The following is an 18,913-nucleotide window of genomic DNA, read 5'->3' on the forward strand; positions in this document are numbered from 1 at the left end:
ACCAGCTCTTACTGTGCTTCTGGTTCTAGCCAAGAGCCCCCTTCGTCAGTGACAGATGGGTGTCCTCTGGAGAGGGCTGTGAAGTCTGGGGAAGAACCCATCCAGGGATGGGTAGGACGATGGCAGACCCTGACCCGGGGATCTCCTGTTTTGACCGCAGAGCAGCCCTGTCCCTCTCCTGGGCGTGAGGAAGTCCCCCCGCCCCCAGGCATGCTGGCAGCTTCGGGAAACCCTCACCCTCAAGGGCCTTTTAGCTGTCTCGTTATCTTCTTCCGTTTCCTCAGTTTTGAGAATGCACAAAACATGGAGCTGCTCTCTACGTTCCTGAGGGGCCTCGGAGCAGACCTTGGGTCCCATAGAACCCTGTGTCCTGGTGGCCCTCCAGGTCCCTCAGCTCTCAGACAGGCACTTTCAGTTCCGTTTCATTAGGAGTGCCCTGTCGGTGGTAAGATGCAGAGCCTGGGCAGTCTGGGTCCTGAGGACACGAAGGGAGAAGGCAGAACAGTCCCCGGCCAGAGGCCCCACCAGCCTGAGCTTGTCCGTTGGGTCCCAGTGGAGTCTGGGGCCCTGTGGGATCGGGGGGCCATTTAGCCGATACAGGAGGAAGGGAGGAGCCAAGGCAGGTGACCCTGGCAATAAGGGCTTTCCAGGTCATTCTGTGGGAGGCAGAGCCCCCTTTATGCTGCTCCCCTGCCCTCCACCCTCCCTCCTACTCCCCCTGGCCTGAGGCCAGCCCTGGGCCCAGCTGGGACAGAGGCTTGAAAACCTCAGGCTTCTCTCAGGGCTGCCCAGGATGGTGAAATGGCCCTATGGAGGAGAGAAGAAGAGCTTCATTGTGTGTTTTCCACTGTGTGTCAGAGGGAGGGGCATCTGGGGGGGCAGTGGCTCACTGTCCCCAGTTGTCACACATGGCCTCCCATGGGGCTGGAGGCTCACATTCAGATACCAGAGACACCAACTGCTGGCTCACTGAGGCAAGGAGTGGAAGGTGCACTTTGACCCTACACTGGAGGTGCTGGCACTGTCTGCAGCTGTAACCCCACAAGGAGGGTCCCTCGGGGCAGCTGCCACTTACCCAGGCTGGCTGCTCCCCACCTTGCAGAATGGCTTTTCTGCCTCCCACCTAAGTCCTAGAGGACCAATTAGGAAACTTTATCTTCTTTTTGGTGAGGTGATGATGGGTAGTTCCTGGCCCCAGAACTGCTGAATCAAAATCTAGGAAGAGGGAGGGAGAGAAGAAGGTCAGAATCTTCTTTTTTAACCAGCACCCCTAGATCATTCTAATATAGATGGGCCAAGGCCCATCAGTATTTTCTTGTGAGTCACATAACAAGCATCAGTATTTTCTTGTGAGTCACATAAACTTACTGGTCCAGGCTGCGGGGGAGCACTCAATTTGACAGAAAGGGAAACTGAGGTTAGGGGAGTGAGTTCCTGCTTCTTGCCTCCAGCAAAAGAAGAAGCCGTATCTCTGGTAATGGCTTAGGAAACCAGGGGCCATAACATGGGGCAGTGACATCCTGGGAAGGTGGAGCAGGGGATTGAAGACAGAAGGGCACAGGTTCTAGCTGGGCATGGTGGCTCATGCCTGTAATCTCAGCACTTTGGGAGGCCGAGGTGGGTGGATCACTTGAGGTCATGAGTTCGAGACCAGCCTGGCCAACATAGTGAAACCCGTCTCTACTAAAAATACAAAAAAATTAGCTGGGTATGGTGGCAGGCACTTGTAATCCCAGTTACTTTGGGAGGCTGAGGCAGGAGAATCACTTGAACCCAGGAGGCAGAGGTTGCAGTGAACTGAGATCGTGCCATTGCACTCCAGCCTGGGCAACAAGAGCAAAGCTCTGTCTCAAGAAGAAAAAAAAAAAAAAAAAAGGCCAGGCGCGGTGGCTCAAGCCTGTAATCCCAGCACTTTGGGAGGCCGAGACGGGCAGATCACGAGGTCAGGAGATCGAGACCATCCTGGCTAACACGGTGAAACCCCTTCTCTACTAAAAAAATACAAAAAAACTAGCCGGGCGAGGTGGCGGGCGCCTGTAGTCCCAGCTACTGAGGAGGCTGAGGCAGGAGAATGGCGTAAACCCGGGAGGCGGAGCTTGCAGTGAGCTGAGATCCGGCCACTGCACTCCAGCCTGGGCGACAGAGCGAGACTCTGTCTCAAAAAAAAAAAAAAAAAAAAAAAAAACCCAAAAAATATACATGACTGATTTGCATGCTTTTTTTTTTTTTTTTTTTTTTGAGGCAGTCTCACTCTTTCACTCAGGCTGGAGTGCAGTGGCACGATCTTGGCTCACTGCAACCTCTGCCTGCCAGGTTCAAGCAGTTCTCCTGCCTCAGCCTCTGAAGTAGCTGGAATTACAGGCACGCACCACCATGCCTGGCTAATTTTTGTGTTTTCAGTAGAGACGGGATTTCACCATATTGGTCAGGCTGGTCTCCAGCTCCTGACCTCAGGTGATCCATTTGCCTCGGCCTCCCAAAGCGCTGGGATTACGGGTGTGAGCCACCGCACCCAGCCATGCTTTTGTATTTTTAATGAATATTGTCATATTGTTTTCTCTGCAGTATGTCTCAGCATAACGATGCGTGCTTGAGCTTTGTGAATGTTGAAACCTGTTGCTCTAGATCATGTGTTTCCCTTGCTGTGCAGTTTTCCAAGGTCTGAATATGTTGGAATTTATTTGTACATTTCGCTGGTGGCAGTCATTTAGGGGGTTTCTGTCCTTTCATTCTTGGGAGCACGGGATTATCCTTGGGCGGTACAGGAAGGGAGGGGGCAGCAACTCCTGTGGTCTCAGTTTCCAGAAGGCCTGACTGGAAGTTGGACATTTGTTCATAAGCAGTGAGGAGCCACCGAAGACTTTCAAGCAGGTGCAAGCCTCAGCAAAATGCGGCGCTTTAGGAACTTCTTTTTGCCTGTGGTTTGCAGTTTGGGTCGGAGGTAGAGAGACCCTAGGTGAGTTTCCAGGGCCTGTTCCCACAGGTGAGGCTGCGATGGGGGGCAGTGGATGGCAAAATTGAGAGGGATCCTGTTTTGGTTGCATATGCCAGGGAGAAGGCTAAATGCAACTGCAAGGACAGGGGCCCTTTCCCAGAAAGAGAAGGAGCAGGACGGGGAGCTGACTGTGGGGATTGTCACTCGCCAACTCTGCAGGCAGATGGAGGAAGCACCTGAGCTAAGTGGCTTAGAGAGTCCTGTGGAAGCCCTTGGCAGGGCGGGGCACAGGGCTGGGGAGAGCCACTAGGTCCTCAGGCTGTTCTCCCCTTCCCTTCCTCCTTCCCCGCCTCAGCCCTGCCTTCTCCTGCTTTGCCCAAAGATCAAGACCTCAGGCCAGCAAGGACTGCAACCTGTCCCTAGCCCACATCCAAGCCAGGCACAGATCTCCCATCCCTCTGCCACCCTACCCTCTCCACCTACAGCACCCTCTCTAGTCCAGACCCCTGTCTCTCTCCCACCTGGATGACTCGGCACCTCCTGCCCCTTTTCTCCACCCAGCAGCCCAGTGAGCTCTCAGAAAGGGAGTCTGATCCTGTGCACCCTGTTCTAACGCCCACCAGCCATTTTCCACTCTCTGCACGGCCTGGCTTCTGCCCACCTCACTGACCCCTTCTCCAGCACTGTTGGTCCCTCCAGCCCTGCCTAGAGACTCCGAGGCCTCCTGGCAATTCCTAAAATTCCACACTCCTCCTGCCTTGGTGCCACATCACCCAGAACCGTCCATGCCGCTGGCTCGGTCTTGCAGTTTCCAGCATGAATGTCACCCTCTGGGCACGAGGCCTTCCCTGGGCACCCTGTCTATAGTAGGGCCTCTTCCCTTCCGGCCACTCTTTTCCACCCCCAGCCATAGTTAACTGGCAGTTTGCTGACTAATCCAGTTTCTGGTTTAATGTCTGTTGGCCCTCCCTTTCCCCACGTTACAAGCTCCCCGAAGGCAGGGCCCCTTCTGCCGTGTTTCTGCTGTCTCCACTGTGTCCATCTTGCACAGTATTTGCCAAATACAGTGAGTGACAGGGAGGGGCCTTGTTTACTGCGGCTTCTTGGTGCACAGTCTCTGCCTCCACAGATCTTGTCCTTTGTTAGGGACAGAACCTGGGCACATGTAGTCAGCATTTAGTAAGCGGAGGCAGGGAGCTTATCACCCCTCCCAGATGTGCATGACCCTGCTTTAGCAGCTGGGAGGACTGCCTGGCTGAATTTGGGAAGGAAACAACAATTGCTAAACATCTTCCACCCGCGAGGCTCTCGGCTGAGTGCTTTACATTAGTTTTCTTATTTTAGGCACTTAATCTTCGCACAGTCCTTCAGGGGTAAGTCACAGCATTGCCATGTTATCGATGAGGAACCTCATCTGTGAAACTCATGACTTGCCCAAAGTCACAGAGTCAACAGGGGCCAGGCTATGATGGGAGCCTGGATCTTTCTGTTGCCAGAGCCTCTGCTCTTTCTATAAGCCCATGTAGCGAGAAATAAAGACAGGAACGGGACTCAGGCATTGGTGCAAGGTGGTGTCTGTCAGAGGAAAGGGTGATTTTATTTAATTTTATTTTTTAACTTTTCATTTTGGGCCAGGCACTGTGGCTCACACCAATAATCCCTACGCTTTGGGAGGCCAAGGCAAGAGGATCACCTGAAGTCAGGAGTTCCAGACCAGCCTGGCCAACACGGTGAAACCCTGTCTCTACTAAAAATATAAAAATTAGCTGGGCATGGTGGCAGGCACCTGTAATCCCAGCTTCTAGGGAGGCTGAGGCAGGAGAATTGCTTAAACCTGGGAGATGGAGGTTGCAGTGAGCCAAGATCATGCCACTGCATTCCCCCGCCCGGGTGACAGAGCAAGATTCAGTCTAAAAACAAACAAACACAACTTTTCATTTTGAAATGATTTCAGACTTGTCAAAATACTACATAGCATTCCCATATGCCTCTCTCCCCTGAATACTGCCATCTTTCATAATCGCACTATAGTCATCAAAACCAAGAAATTAACATAAATACTAGCCTATGAACTACTCTCAGAGCTTACTCAAATCCACCATTTTTCCCTGCTGTTGCCCTTTCTCTGATCTGCAATCCAGTCCAGGATCCCACGTTGCATTTATCTCCTGGTCTCCTCCAGTCTGGGACAGTTTCTCAGTCTATCTTTTGTCTTGTCCATACATTTGAAGAGTAGAGCCTGGGCAACATAGTGAGACCTCATCTCTACTAAAAATGTAAAAAATTAACTGGCACGCACCTGTAGTCCCAACTACTCAGGAGGCTGAGGTGGGAGGATCGCTTGAGCCCAGGAGATTAAGGCTGCAGTGAGCTATGGATCATAACACCGCACTCTGACTTGGGCGACAGAGCAAGTCCCAAAAAAGAATTAGAGATTTGCATTTTTGGCACAAATACCACAGAAATGATCTTGTGCCCTCCTTGGTACATCATACCAAGAGGCAAATGATGTCTATATATTGTTACTGGTGAGATTAACTTTGATCACTGGCTTAAGGTGGAGTCAGCCAGGTTTCTATGGTCTTTATAATTAGTGGTTATTTTGTGAAGCAGATACTTTGAGATTATGCAGATATCCTCTTTCACTCTTTCTCATCGTACTTGGGTGATTTGACTAGGGTCTCCAGGTGTTAGAACGTGCTCTTGTGTATTAGAAACTCTCGGTGTTAGCCTGGAAGCGAATCAAGACATCTTCTCTTCAAAAAAAAAAAATAACAAAAATAATTAGCTGGGTATGTCTGCTCATGCCTGTAGTCCCAGCTACTCGGGATACTGAGGTGCAAGAATCACTTGAACCCCAGCATTTCAGCCTTCAGTGAGCTGTGACTGAGCCACCACACTCCAGCCTGGCTGACAGAGCAAGATCCCATCTCTTTAAAAAAAAAAAAAAAAAAAAAGGCTGGATGCAGTGGCTTATGCCAGTAATCCCAGCACTTTGGGAGGCCAAGGCAGGCGGATCACCTGAGGTTGGGAGCTCGAGACCAGCCTGATCAACATGAAGAAACCCCATCTCTACTAAAAATACAAAAATAGCCAGGTGTGCTGTCGCATGCCTGTAATCCCAGCTACTTGGGAGGCTGAGGCAGGAGAATTGCTTGAACCTGGGAGGCGGAGGTTGCGGTGAGCCAAGATCATGCCATTGCACTCCAGCCTGGGCAACAAGAGTGAAGCTCCATTTGAAAAAAAAAAAAAAAATGTTAATCATGCTGTCTGTCCTACTAGATAGAATCTTCACAAAGACAGTGAGTTTGCCTTGCTCAGTGTGTGTTCAGTGCCTGGCCGATAGCAAGGATTCAGTAAATATTGTTGAAGAAATAAAAGTGTAACTTGGCCAAATCTAATTTAGAAATAAAACCAAAAAAAAGAAGGCCTACGAAAAAGGAACATAAAGACAAATAAAGGTTGGCAAAGCCTTTCAATCATGTGCCCAGATTGCCAGTCAATATAAACCCATGGGTACATAGAGCAGACAGTGCAGTGATTAAACTTTACCTAAATCATTTCTACAAATTGCCATGGAAACCTGCTTGGTTTTCACCCAACTGCTTGCGGACAAATCAGCTAGCTCTTCCCTAAGGGGTCTGAAGAGCGGCTGCACCTGCTCCCACATACAGTCAATCCTTGTAGAGACTTAGGGTCAGCCGGGCGCAATGGCTCACGTCTGTAATCCCAGCACTTTTGAGGCCAAGGCGGGTGGATCACGAGGTCAAGAGATCGAGACCATCCTGGCCAACATGGTGAAACCCTGTCTTTACTTAAAAAAAAAAAAAATAGCCAGGCATGGTGGCAGGTGCCTGTAGTCCCAGCTACTCAGGAGGCTGAGGCAGGAGAATGGCATGAACCTGGGAGGCAGCGCTTGCAGTGAGCCAAGATCGCACCACCACACTCCAGCCTGGGCGACAGAGCAAGACTCTGTCTCAAAAAAAAAAAAAAAAAATAGTTGGGAAAAAATAGTCATTAAAAATACTAAAATATGAAGCTTTTTTTCTTGTACGATCTGTTTTGACCTGTTATGTTTTTAATTTGCTATTGAATGTAATTCTAAGTAAGAAGCATTTAAATTATTAGCAGGAATTTTCCATTTGCTTAATACTGTGCAATGCTTGTTTTAAATACAAATATAAGAACATTTAACTCCTGTAGAATCACAGAAACGACATAATTAATATTTCTTAGCTTATACATGGATATATATATTTAGTTCTCACCAGGACAGGGTCTCCTCTGTCACTCAGAGTGGAGTGAAGTGGTGCAAACATGGCTCACTGCAGCCTTGACCTCCTGGGCTCAAGTGATCCTCCCACCTAAGCCTCCCAAGTAGCTAGGACCACAGGTGCGTGCCACCATGCCTGGTTAATTTTTGCATTTTTAGTAGAGATGGGGTCTCACCATGTTGCCCAGTCTGGTCTCAAACTCCTGGGCTCAAGCACTTCTCCCGTCACCGCCTCCCAAAGTGCTGGGATTACAGGCATGAGTCACCACACCTGGCCTTCAGTTCGTTGTTTTTCTTTTTTTTTTCAGATGGAGTTTCACTGTTGTTGCCCAGGCTGGAGTGCAATGGCGTGATCTTGGCTCACCGCAACCTCCACCTCCCAGGTTCAAACGATTCTCCTGCCTCACCCTCCTGAGTAGCTGGGATTACAGGTCCCCACTACCACACCCTGTTAATTTTTGTACTTTTAATAGAGATGGGGTTTCACCATGTTGGCCAGGCTGGTCTCCAATTCCTGACCTCAAGTGATCTACCAGCCTCTGCCTTCCAAAGAGCTGGGATTACAGGCGTGTGCCACTGCGCCTGGCCTTCAATTCTTTTTTTTTTTTTTTTTTTGAGATGGAGTCTCACTCTATCACCCAGACTGGAGTGCAGTGGTGCAATCTCGGCTCACTGCAACCTCAGCCTCCCGAGTAGCTAGGATCACAGGTACCTGCCACCACGCCCAACTAATTTTTGTAGTTTTAGTTGAGATGGGGTTTCACCATCTTGGCCAGGCTGGTCTTGAACTCCTGACCTCGTGATCCACCTGCCTTGGCCTCCCAAAGTTCTGAGATTACAGGCATGAGCCACCGCGCCTGGCTTTCAATTCTTAATATGTGCACATTCTGCCAGCACTGTTGGCTTGCCAGTTAATAAGGAAGGATGGAAAGGAAAAGGATGGATTGGTTACCCTATCTTCCCCTTCCTTTCTGTATCGCTATTTGCAGCATAAGTGTGTGGATAGGGCCGGGCGCGGTGGCTCAAGCCTGTAATCCCAGCACTTTGGGAGGCCGAGACGGGCGGATCACGAGGTCAGGAGATCGAGACCATCCTGGCTAATATGGTGAAACCCCGTCTCTACTAAAAATTCAAAAAACTAGCCGGGCGAGGTGGTGGGCGCCTGTAGTCCCAGCTACTCGGGAGGCTGAGGCAGGAGAATGGCGTAAACCCGGGAGGCAGAGCTTGCAGTGAGCTGAGATCCGGCCACTGCACTCCAGCCTGGGCGACAAAGTGAGACTCCCTCTCAAAAAAAAAAATAATAATAAGTGTGTGGATAACACAAAAGCAAGAAAGGATGCAGCAGAATTCCTTGATCATTCGTGTTTCTTAGAACACTTCTGTCTTCTTTGTGCACTTGAAGCACATTCTAGTTTGAACTGAAAGCTTGGCCTCTTGGGTCAGTCATAGGTGTGCACTCACCTTGTACTCGCTTTGAGTCCTGTTGAACTCCCATGCATTGTGCGTCCCCCAGATCTGTGTGCTCACAGGCATTGCAGACTCTGTACAGGTATGGTAAGTGAGGAACGGAGCACACTCACTGTATGTGTCTCCTGCTCCCTGCACGTCCCACTGTCCTATCAGGCTCCACTTACAAGACACAAGGTCAGACCGGGCGCGGTGGCTCAAGCCTGTAATCCCAGCACTTTGGGAGGCCGAGACAGGCGGATCACGAGGTCAGGAGATGGAGACCATCCTGGCTAACACAGTGAAACCTCATCTCTACTAAAAAAGACAAAAAACTAGCCGGGCGAGGTGGCGGGCGCCTGTAGTCCCAGCTACTCGGGAGGCTGAGGTAGGAGAATGGCGTGTACCCAGGAGGCGGAGCTTGCAGTGAGCTGAGATCCGGCCACTGCAGTCCAGCCTGGGCAAGAGAGCGAGACTCCGCCTCAAAAAAAAAAACAAAAAACAAGACACAAGGTCAAAGATAAAATCATTAAGAATTTCAGGGTCTGGCCGGGCGCGGTGGCTCAAGCCTGTAATCCCAGCACTTTGGGAGGCTGAGACGGGCAGATCACGAGGTCAGGAGACCGAGAGCATCCTGGCTAACAGGGTGAAACCCCGTCTCTACTAAAAAATACAAAAAACTAGCTGGGCGTGGTGGTGGGCGCCTGTAGTCCCAGCTACTTGGGAGGCTGAGGCAGGAGAATGGCGTGAACCCAGGAGGCGGAGCTTGCAGTGAGGTGAGATCCGGCCACCGCACTCCGGCCTGGGTGACAGAGTGAGACTCCGTCTCAAAAAAAAAAAAAAAAAGAATTTCAGGGTCAGGCACGGTGGCTCATGCCTGTAATCCCAGCACTTTAGGAGGCCAAGGTGGGTGGATCATGAGGTCAAGAGATTGAGACCATCCTGGCCAACATGGTGAAACCCTGTCTCTACTAAAAATTCAAAAATTAGCTGGGCATGGTGGTGGGCACCTGTAGTTCCAGCTACTCGGGAGGCTGAGGCAGGAGAATCACCTGAACCTGGGAGGCAGAGGTTGCAATCAGCTGAGATCACGCCACTGCACCCCTGCCTGAGGACAGAGTGAGACTCCCTCTCAAAAAAAAAAAAAGTATTTCAGGCTCAGCCAGGCGCAGTGGCTCACACCTGTAATCCCAGCACTTTGAAAGGCCGAGGCAGGTGGATCACCCAAGGTCAGGAGTTTGAGACCAACCTGGCCAACGTGGCAAAACCCTGTCTCTACTAAAAATACAAAAAATTAGCCAGGCATGGTGGTGTGCACCTATAATCCCACCTACTTGGGAGGCTGAGGCAGGAAAATCGCTTGAACCTGGGAGGCAGAGGTTGCAGTGAGCCGAGACTGCACCACTGCACTCCAGTCTGAGCAACAGAGCAAGACTCTGTTTCAAAAAAAAAAAAAGAGAGAATTTCAGGCTGGACACAGTGGCTCACACCTGTGATCCCAACACTTTGGAAGGCCAAGACAAGAGGATTAGTTGAGCCCAGGAGTTTGAGACCAGCCTAGGCAACAAATTGAGACCCCATCTCTACATCTACAAAAAAGATAATTGGGATTATAGGCATGCACCACCACCACACCCAGCTAATTTTTGTATTTTTAGTACAGATGGGGTTTCACCATGTTGGTCAGGCTGGTCTCAAACTCCTGACCTCAGGTTATCCGCCTGCCTTGGCCACGCAAAGTGCTGGGATTACAGGTGTAAGATATTGCACCCAGCCTCAGATGAATTTTTTTTTTTTTTTTTTTTTTTGAGACAGGGGTCTTGTTTTGTCACGCAGGCTAGAGTGCAGTGGTGCAATCATGGCTTACTGTAGCTTCGACTTCCTGGGCTCAAGCAATCCTCCTGCTTCAGCTACCTGAGTAGCTGGGACCACAGGCATGTGCTACCACACCCAGCTATTCTTTTTTTTTTTTGTAGAGACCCTATAGGGTACAGTGTTGCCCAGGCTGGTCTCGAACTTCTGGGCTCAAGTGATCCTCTCTCCTTCCCTCCCAAGGTGCTGGAATTACAGGCGTGAGCCACTTAACCCAACCTTCCTCTGATGATTAGGATGCATGCTAAAGTTTGACCACCACTGCTCTTTCTGAAATATTTTTCCTACCTCATTTCAGCCTCCTAATTCCTACTCCCTCTTCCCTGCAAAGGTTACTTCATCAGGGGTGCTAGACCCTGGGCTAGATTAAAAAAGACATAAACAAAGAGATCCAAGTCTTTCTTTTTTTTAGATGGAGACTTGCTGTTCACCTGCTGGAGTGCAGTGATGTGATCTTGGCTTACTGCAACCTCTGCCTCTGAAGTTCAGCAATTCTCCTGCCTCAGCCTCCTGAGTAGCTAGGACTACAGGTGTGCGCCACCACACCCGGCTACTTTTTTTTTTTTTTTTTTTTTTTTTTTTTTTGAGACGGAGTCTCGCTCTGTCGCCCAGGCTGGAGTGCAGTGGCGCGATCTCGGCTCACTGCAAGCTCCGCCTCCCGGGTTCACGCCATTCTCCTGCCTCAGCCTCCCGAGTAGCTGGGACTACAGGCGCCCACAACCGCGCCCGGCTAATTTTTTGTATTTTTAGTAGAGACGGGGTTTCACCGTGGTCTCGATCTCCTGACCTTGTGATCCGCCCGCCTCGGCCTCCCAAAGTGCTGGGATTACAGGCGTGAGCCACCGCGCCCGGCCCCGGCTACTTTTTATATTTTTAGTAGAGATGGAGTTTTCCCATTTGGCCAGGCTGATCTCGAACTCCTGACCTCAGGTGATCCACCCTCCTCAGCCTCCCAAAGAGCTGGGATTACAGGTGTGAGCCACCGCACCCAGCCTTTCCAATTCTCTTCTGTGAGTTACTCAGTTCACATCTCCCTGATAGATTGCAAGTTCTAGGTGTGTCCGTCTCATTCTCCATCTTGTCATGAGTGCTAAGCAGGGAAAACAGTAGGCACTTAATAAGTGAGGGTGGAATTGCATTGGCTCATGGGGTGACCAAAGGAATGGAGATGTGGGGCCTGCAGGCATCACGAAGGGGTCTAGAGGAGCTAGGGAGAAAGGCTAACCATAGGCCACCCACTCACTCTCTAGGTACAGCCTGTACACCCGCACCTGGCTCGGGTACCTCTTCTACCGACAGCAGCTACGCCGGGCTCGGAATCGCTATCCTAAAGGCCACTCGAAAACCCAGCCCCGCCTCTTCAATGGTGAGCTCTGATTGCCCCTGGCCAGCATCCCCCATTCTGTGCCCCCACCCTCATACTCCCCTTCACATACCCTGGGCTCCCTGCCTATTACCCTGCCCACAGCCCATCTCTGTCCCCAGGAGTGAAGGTGCTTCCCATCCCTGTCCTCTCGGACAACTACAGCTACCTCATCATCGACACCCAGGCCCAGCTGGCTGTGGCTGTGGACCCTTCAGACCCTCGCGCTGTGCAGGTGAGGGGAGGGCAGGGAGCAGGGGGTGCCTGGGGTCACCTTGGGGACTGGCAGTTTCCCCTTGCTAGAGAGGGCTGACCCTTGTCTGTCTGCCCGTGAGATATATCCCATATGCTCCATGTTCACACGTGCACGTGCACACACATGGCCTGGGGGAGGGAGGTACAGGGCATGGATGGGCAGAAGGGGAGAGCAGCAGTGGGGGATGCAGAGCCAGAGGGCTGGGGGTGTTGGCCCAGGACTGTGGGTCTAGTGAGTTTCCAGGCTGGCTTTCACTCCCATTGGCCCCCTTCAGACCCTCTTTATTTCTGTTACCTCTGTCTGTCAGTATCTGGGTCTCTCTGTCTTTCCCTCCCATTCCTTATTTCTCTGTGTCTGTCCCTCTGCCTCCATGTGCCCCGTGCTTCACACTCCTGGATCTCTCCCCTCCAGCCCCATCCCCTCCCTCCGCTTCATCTCTCCATCCTCTCCTCTCCTCTCCACCAGCACCCACACTCCTGACTCCTGCTGCTTTAAGTGTCCCTTGCATCCTGCTCCCCAGTCTCCAAACCTCCTCTCTCCCGCAGGCTTCCATTGAAAAGGAAGGGGTCACCTTGGTCGCCATTCTCTGTACTCACAAGCACTGGTAAGGGGCTCCCGTCTTCCCTGGCCCACCCTTGTCCAGCTGGGCTTGCCAGGACTGGGCCCAGTGAGGACGGCCGGGGCCGGAAGTCAAGAAGTCAGTACAGGCCGGCACCCACCTTCCTCGTGAAGTCACCTGGACAGCAGCGGGGAGGGAGGAAAGGGGACAGTCTCCCACCACTCCATTTATCGAGCTTCTGAAGCCCCAGAGGAGGGCAGGGCAGTCATTTCTCTTTCATTTCATGGGCATGTATTAGATACCTACTGCACACTGGGCATGGGCAAAAGTTATGACTCTTCCATCAAGGAAATTCTGAGACCAATAGGGGAGATAGCCCTGTATCAAAGTACGTAACAGCGGAGGCAAGAGGGTTGGGAGTTCAAGCCCAACCTGGGCAACATAGTGAGACCTTGTCTTCACAAAAGAAGCATGTAATATTCAGGTAGCAGTTGGCAACAGGGTACAGGGATGGGAGGCCCAGGTACAGTGTGATCAGATCCACTTGGAGAATTGAAAGATGATGACCTGAGCTGAGAGTCCAGGAAGATCAGCTGGCATTGGCCAGCTTGAGTTGTTGGGGGCGATGTTCTGAGCAAGGGAACAACTTGAACAAAGGCCTAGAGGTGTGGACAACTTGCTCAGTCCAGAAGCCACAGCCCCAGCACCTAAAGGCCTGGAGATGCTGTGGGAAAAAGGGGGGCTTAGGTACAGTCGCCCCTTGAAGCCCCCTGCCTGTCTCTGCCATCCTGCAGGGACCACAGTGGAGGGAACCGTGACCTCAGCCGGCGGCACCGGGACTGTCGGGTGTACGGGAGCCCTCAGGACGGCATCCCCTACCTCACCCAGTAAGTCCCTGACCTAGGCAAGGTCCTAGGCCCCTTCCATGGGCCCTTTCCCCCACCCCCAGCCTTCAGTGAAGTGTTTCAGGGGTATCAACAGGTGGATCTTTGCCAGTGCCCTTCCTGGCCCAATCCCTGCCTATCTGAAGACTGGCACTGCCCATCCTCCAATTGATCCAGGCTTAGTTCCCAAAAGAGGAAAGGGGGAGTGTTCGGACGTGAGACCCTGGGCATTGGGGTATCTGCTTTTGTATGGGAGCCCACCCTCTTGTGAATCACCCAGCCCCTTGGGCCTGGGATGGGGACAGGGATCAGCATGGCACAGATCCAGTACCTTCTCTCCCCTACTCCCTTGTTCCCCAGTCCCCTGTGTCATCAAGATGTGGTCAGCGTGGGACGGCTTCAGATCCGGGCCCTGGCTACGCCTGGCCACACACAAGGCCATCTGGTCTACCTACTGGATGGGGAGCCCTACAAGGGTCCCTCCTGCCTCTTCTCAGGGGACCTTCTCTTCCTCTCTGGCTGTGGTGAGTCCCCCTGAAAGAGAGGAACTGGGAGAGGAGGGAGAGACAGAAGCCAGGGCAGCCACAGTCCCATGGAGAGCACTGAAGCCTTAGTTTTAGCACAGATGTTGCCATGGCAGTTACTTCCATCTGTGTTACTCAGACTGGTTTTAATCCTTGAGACTTCCCTTGGGGTGCCTTGGGAGGCTGAGGCAGGAGGATCACTTGAGGCCAGGAGTTGGAGACCAGATTGGGCAAAATAGCAAGACTGTCTCTACAAAAAAATTTTAAAATAGGCCAGGCACAGTGGCTCATGCCTGTAATCCCAGCACTTTGGGAGGCTGAGGTGGGAGGATCACCTGAGGTCAGGAGTTCAAAACCAGCCTGGTCAACATGGTGAAACACCGTCTCTACTAAAAGTACAAAAATTAGCCAGGCATGGTGGTGCGTGCCTGTAATCCCAGCTACTAGGGAGGCTGAGGGCAGGAGAACTGCTTGAACCTGGGAGGTAGAGGTTGCAGTGAGCTGAGATCGCGCCACTGCACTCCAATCTGGAAGACAGAGCAAGACTCTGTCACACACACACACACAAATTAAATAGTATAAATACTATAGGCCAGGAGCAGTGACTCAGGCCTGTAATCTCAGAACTCTGGGAGGCCAAAGCAGGTGGACTACTTGAGCCCAGGAGTTCAAGACCAGCTTGGGCAATGAGGTGAAACCCCGTCTCTACAAAAAATACAAAAATTAGCCAGGTTTGGTGGTGAGCCCAGGAATTTAAGGTTGCAGTGAGCTGTGATTGTGCCACTGCACTGCAGCCTGGGCAACAATGAGACTCTGTCTCAAAAATAAAAAAGACTTGCTCCAGCTGTTGGACAGAATGAGAGAATGCAGGGAATTAGTTTCCCCTGGGTGGAGCCTGGTTCTCTGATACAGTGACTGGCAGAACTAGGTTATGAAAAGTTTAGAACCGCTAGGTGAGGGGGTGGGTGAGGATCACAAGTCCCAGGCTGCATGGAATCCCAAAGGGCAGCCTAGGCGAAGAAGTGTTCTGCAGGAAAGCAGCCCTGCGTCTACCAAGCCTGGGGCCTGCAACCTGAAGGTTCTGCAGCCCCTCCCTTCAGGTGTCACTGTGTGCAACGGAGGCCTCAGATGGGCTTGGTTAGGGGTGACCAGTTGGGCTCAGTTCCCAGTGAGAAGGAAGGAATAGATGCCTGGGGTGGGCCTGGCAAGGGCACGGTCAGGGTTGGTGGCCAACCAGAGCATTGCAAGCTGGTTCCCACCTGTCTGGGTGTGCCTTATGCCGTATCGTGTTATCCTGGCGCCTTGTGACATACCCTCCAACCCCCACCCAGGACGGACCTTTGAGGGCAACGCAGAGACCATGCTGAGCTCACTGGACACTGTGCTGGGGCTAGGGGATGACACCCTGCTGTGGCCTGGTGAGACACCCCTTTACTACTCCCTATCCCAAGGGCCTTCCCAGCCCCTCACTCCCCTAGAAAGCAGGCCAGCCCAGTTCCTGGCCCAGAAGCGGCATAGCTACACCTCCAGGGGTAGGGGCAGAGTTCTGGCCTCCCTTCCTCCTGGAGTGCTGGCTCCATAACACCTCTGCTTCTCACACTACCTTCCCCTGCCAGCCAGCCTTCAGCCTCTTGGGAGCCCTGCAGGCCCCAGGGCATTCCAGAGAGATGTCTAATTGTTCACAGCCCAAGCCCAGAACAGAAAATAGCCTTTTTTTTATCTGAGGAAAAGTCAGTAAATGCACTCTGCATGTAACCATTGCCTTGTAGTGCATGAAAACATTCACAGATCTCTGTTAATCCTTAACAAGTGCTTTCTGTGCACCTAGCACATACCACACTCTGTTCTAGGCACCAGGAACACAGCAGGTACATCTGTGTCTGGTGGCATCAGTGTTCTCTCCACTTGCCAAATGAGAAAATGGTGCCTCAGAGAGGTGCCATGACTAGACTGAGCTCACACACTAGGCAGTGGCGGAGTCAGGGCCAGATGCAGGCCTGCCAGCTCCAGGTCTAGTGGTTTTTCCCCCGGAACCATTGCCACTTTTCCACCCGTGGCTGACTTGTGCCCACAGTTAGAGAAGCAGCTCCTGGAGATTGGGGTTTTCCTGGAAGTGCTGCCCTTGTCCCTGGTGGTCGGGTACCCATCGGCCTGGACCTGGGGCAGGGAAGACTGTTCTGACCATCCCACCAATCTCTCTCTGCTCTGCGTCTCACCCCCGTGGCTGTCGGTAGGTCATGAGTATGCGGAGGAGAACCTGGGCTTTGCAGGCGTGGTGGAGCCCGAGAACCTGGCCCGGGAGAGGAAGATGCAGTGGGTGCAGCGGCAGCGGCTGGAGCGCAAGGGCACGGTGAGGGACTCGGGGTCCAGGAGGAGCTGTGTGGGCAGGCACTCAGCCCCAACGGGAACCCATCCATGCTGACCCCACGCCTGCGAGCACCTCCCCAAAGCTCTGACCTGTTTGGTCCATGGGCCCTCAAGTCAGAACTCCTGAACTCCAGGATGCGGCAGGGGTGGGGTCAGGCTTCTCCGTCTTGGGTCCATTTCCCAGCTTCTCTCCACCAAACCTGGTTCCCCTCGCCCACAGTGCCCGTCTACCCTGGGAGAGGAGCGCTCCTACAACCCATTCCTGAGGACCCACTGCCTGGCACTACAGGAGGCTCTGGGGCCGGGGCCGGGCCCCACTGGGGATGATGACTGCTCCCGGGCCCAGCTGCTGGAAGAGCTCCGCCGGCTGAAGGACATGCACAAGAGCAAGTGATGCCCCCAGCGCCTCCAGCCCAGCCACCCACACCTCACCATCCTTCTCATCACTAACACCACCACCTCCATCGGCGCCCAAGCGGGCATCATCCCCCACACTGCTCAGGGGAGGGGAGGCACCAGGCGATGAGACTGTGAAGCCAAGAGAAGGGGGCCGGTCGGAGGCTGGGAACCCCACAGCGCGAGGCTGCCTCATCAATGGCGAGAGGAAAGGAGGGGTCTCGGGACATCTCCAGACCCTACCAACTGGGAGAGTCCCCTCCTTCCCTACTCCTGGGATGGCAACAAGGACATGGGGGCTGCTGTTAGCTTCTCCGTCGGGAGGCCTCATCTCACTGTAGCCCTGGAACCCAGGGCAGAGGGCCCACGAAGGTGGAGTCCATCTTGCCCTTCCCCAATCCAGGGTTGGGAAAGAAGCTCAGCCTCTCACAGTGGCCTCAAGTGTGATGCCTTGCAAAAGCACCACTCAGAGGGGCAGCTGGACTCTGGTGTCCTGAGACTCTGCCCTCCTCCCACAGCCTCCCTGCCCCACCCATCCCTGCAAAGTCATTTTTCAGACAGAACCATTCCTAAGAACACTGAAGGGCTGGAAGGCTGGCTGGCCACTCTCTGCCTCAGTGGCCTCCCTACAGCCTGGAAGAAGGAGGGTCCTGGTTGCCAAGGAAACCTCCTCATTGAGCTAAGAAGACACTGGAGTCTGGAGTGTGGAGCCCCACAGTCTTGCAGGTCACACACTCTTCTTGTACATCTGGCCTGGTCATGCCCGCTGGCCTCTGCCCCTGCCCTGGGTCAAAAGGGCCCCTCCTTGCCAGGGGAGAGACAGCCACGGTCTTCTTTGGCAGCTGTGGTTTTCTCACTTCGGCCCATGTTCTTAGGCGCATCTGCCTGCCTTCCTCCATCTAACTAATCTCTCCTGCTTTATCCGCAGCCGTTTTCTTCTTTGAGTTAGTAAAGATCTATTCTGTAACCTGACACTCATCTGGCCCTCTGCGGTTTGCCGGCCACATTCCCTTGTGATTTCCCACTGGCCCCCACCCAGCTGGGAGGAGGGGCTCTGATGTGCAGATTGGAAATCAGAAGGCTGTGAGCAGAGCACGGGAGTGCATGGCAGCTCTGGGCCCCAGGCCTGGCCCGGCCACTCTGCTTACTCCACCTCCAGCTCTGCTGTTCCTCTACTCTTAGGTCCAGATCCCTTTGGAGCCACAGCGAGGAACCCTGTGGTCCTCAGGCAGGTGTACCTTGGGTCAGCCAGGAGCCCTCTTTTACTGTTTTAAAGCCTGCTCTCGGGCTCTGCTCACCTCTGGTGACCCTCCAAGATGCCCCTGCCCTCAGTTTCCCCTCATGATCCGGCCTCTGCCCGCCTCTCCAGCCGCAGCCTCTAGTGCACTTTAGCAATACCACCAGACTAGTTAGAGTTCCCCACTCACCAAGCAAGACATGCAGTTTCATGCCTCTGTGCCTTCGCTCACGCTGTTTCTTCCGACTGGAATGCCTTCCCCTGCTCCTCCTGCCTTGTCTGCCTGGCAAGTACCTGTTCATCTCTCATGATCCCCTCAAAGGCCCCCTCCTCCAGGAAGGCAACCCCTGTGCCCCTCCCCTCCAGGCTACCTCTGCACTTTGTCAATGCTTCTCCTGTGGCACTTATCACACTGTATTTTACTTGTTTACATGTTTGTCTCCCCTTCTAGACTGTGAATCCTTAAGGGCATGGACTGTATCTTATGCATCTCTGTATTTCTGCGCCTAGCACGGTGCCTAGCACACAGTAGGCGCTCAATAAATGTTGAATGAGTGAATGATTTAACCAAGACTTGATCATCCAACAGCTTGTCTTTGTGGCTACATGAGTGAAAACAGCAGAGAACTTTCTCGCAGTTTTCCCATCTCAGCCCCAGGCCTGCTAACTTGCAGTTAGGCACTTCAAGAGTTTTGATCAGAAATGATGCCCAAAGGCTGGGCGCGGGGGCTCACGCCTGTAATCCCAGCTCTTTGGGAGGCCGAGGTGGGCGGATCACAAGGTCAGGAGTTAGAGACCAGT

The 18,913-nt window shown here is 52.8% G+C and overlaps 1 protein-coding gene across 5 annotated transcripts in view; it reads left to right on the forward strand.

The window, feature by feature from the left end:
* The window catches only part of LOC105481209 (PNKD metallo-beta-lactamase domain containing), an 80,581-nt gene extending 61,898 nt beyond the window's left edge, over positions 1 to 18,683 (forward strand). For 4 of the 5 annotated variants that reach the window (XM_071073363.1, XM_011740602.2, XM_011740604.3 and 1 more), the window contains 8 exons: positions 11,777 to 11,892; positions 12,012 to 12,124; positions 12,691 to 12,749; positions 13,499 to 13,591; positions 13,949 to 14,112; positions 15,444 to 15,530; positions 16,347 to 16,462; positions 16,700 to 18,683. In XM_071073363.1, the coding sequence (XP_070929464.1) occupies positions 11,777 to 11,892; positions 12,012 to 12,124; positions 12,691 to 12,749; positions 13,499 to 13,591; positions 13,949 to 14,112; positions 15,444 to 15,530; positions 16,347 to 16,462; positions 16,700 to 16,873 (922 nt within the window). In that variant the 3' untranslated portion in view covers positions 16,874 to 18,683. Of the gene's footprint in view, positions 1 to 7,516; positions 7,592 to 11,776; positions 11,893 to 12,011; positions 12,125 to 12,690; positions 12,750 to 13,498; positions 13,592 to 13,948; positions 14,113 to 15,443; positions 15,531 to 16,346; positions 16,463 to 16,699 lie in introns of all 5 variants that reach the window. The other variant, XM_071073362.1, reaches the window with a different exon arrangement.
* Positions 18,684 to 18,913: the final 230 nt, after the last annotated feature.

Source organism: Macaca nemestrina, chromosome 11 (genome assembly GCF_043159975.1).
Source record: "Macaca nemestrina isolate mMacNem1 chromosome 11, mMacNem.hap1, whole genome shotgun sequence".
NCBI lineage: Eukaryota > Metazoa > Chordata > Mammalia > Primates > Cercopithecidae > Macaca > Macaca nemestrina.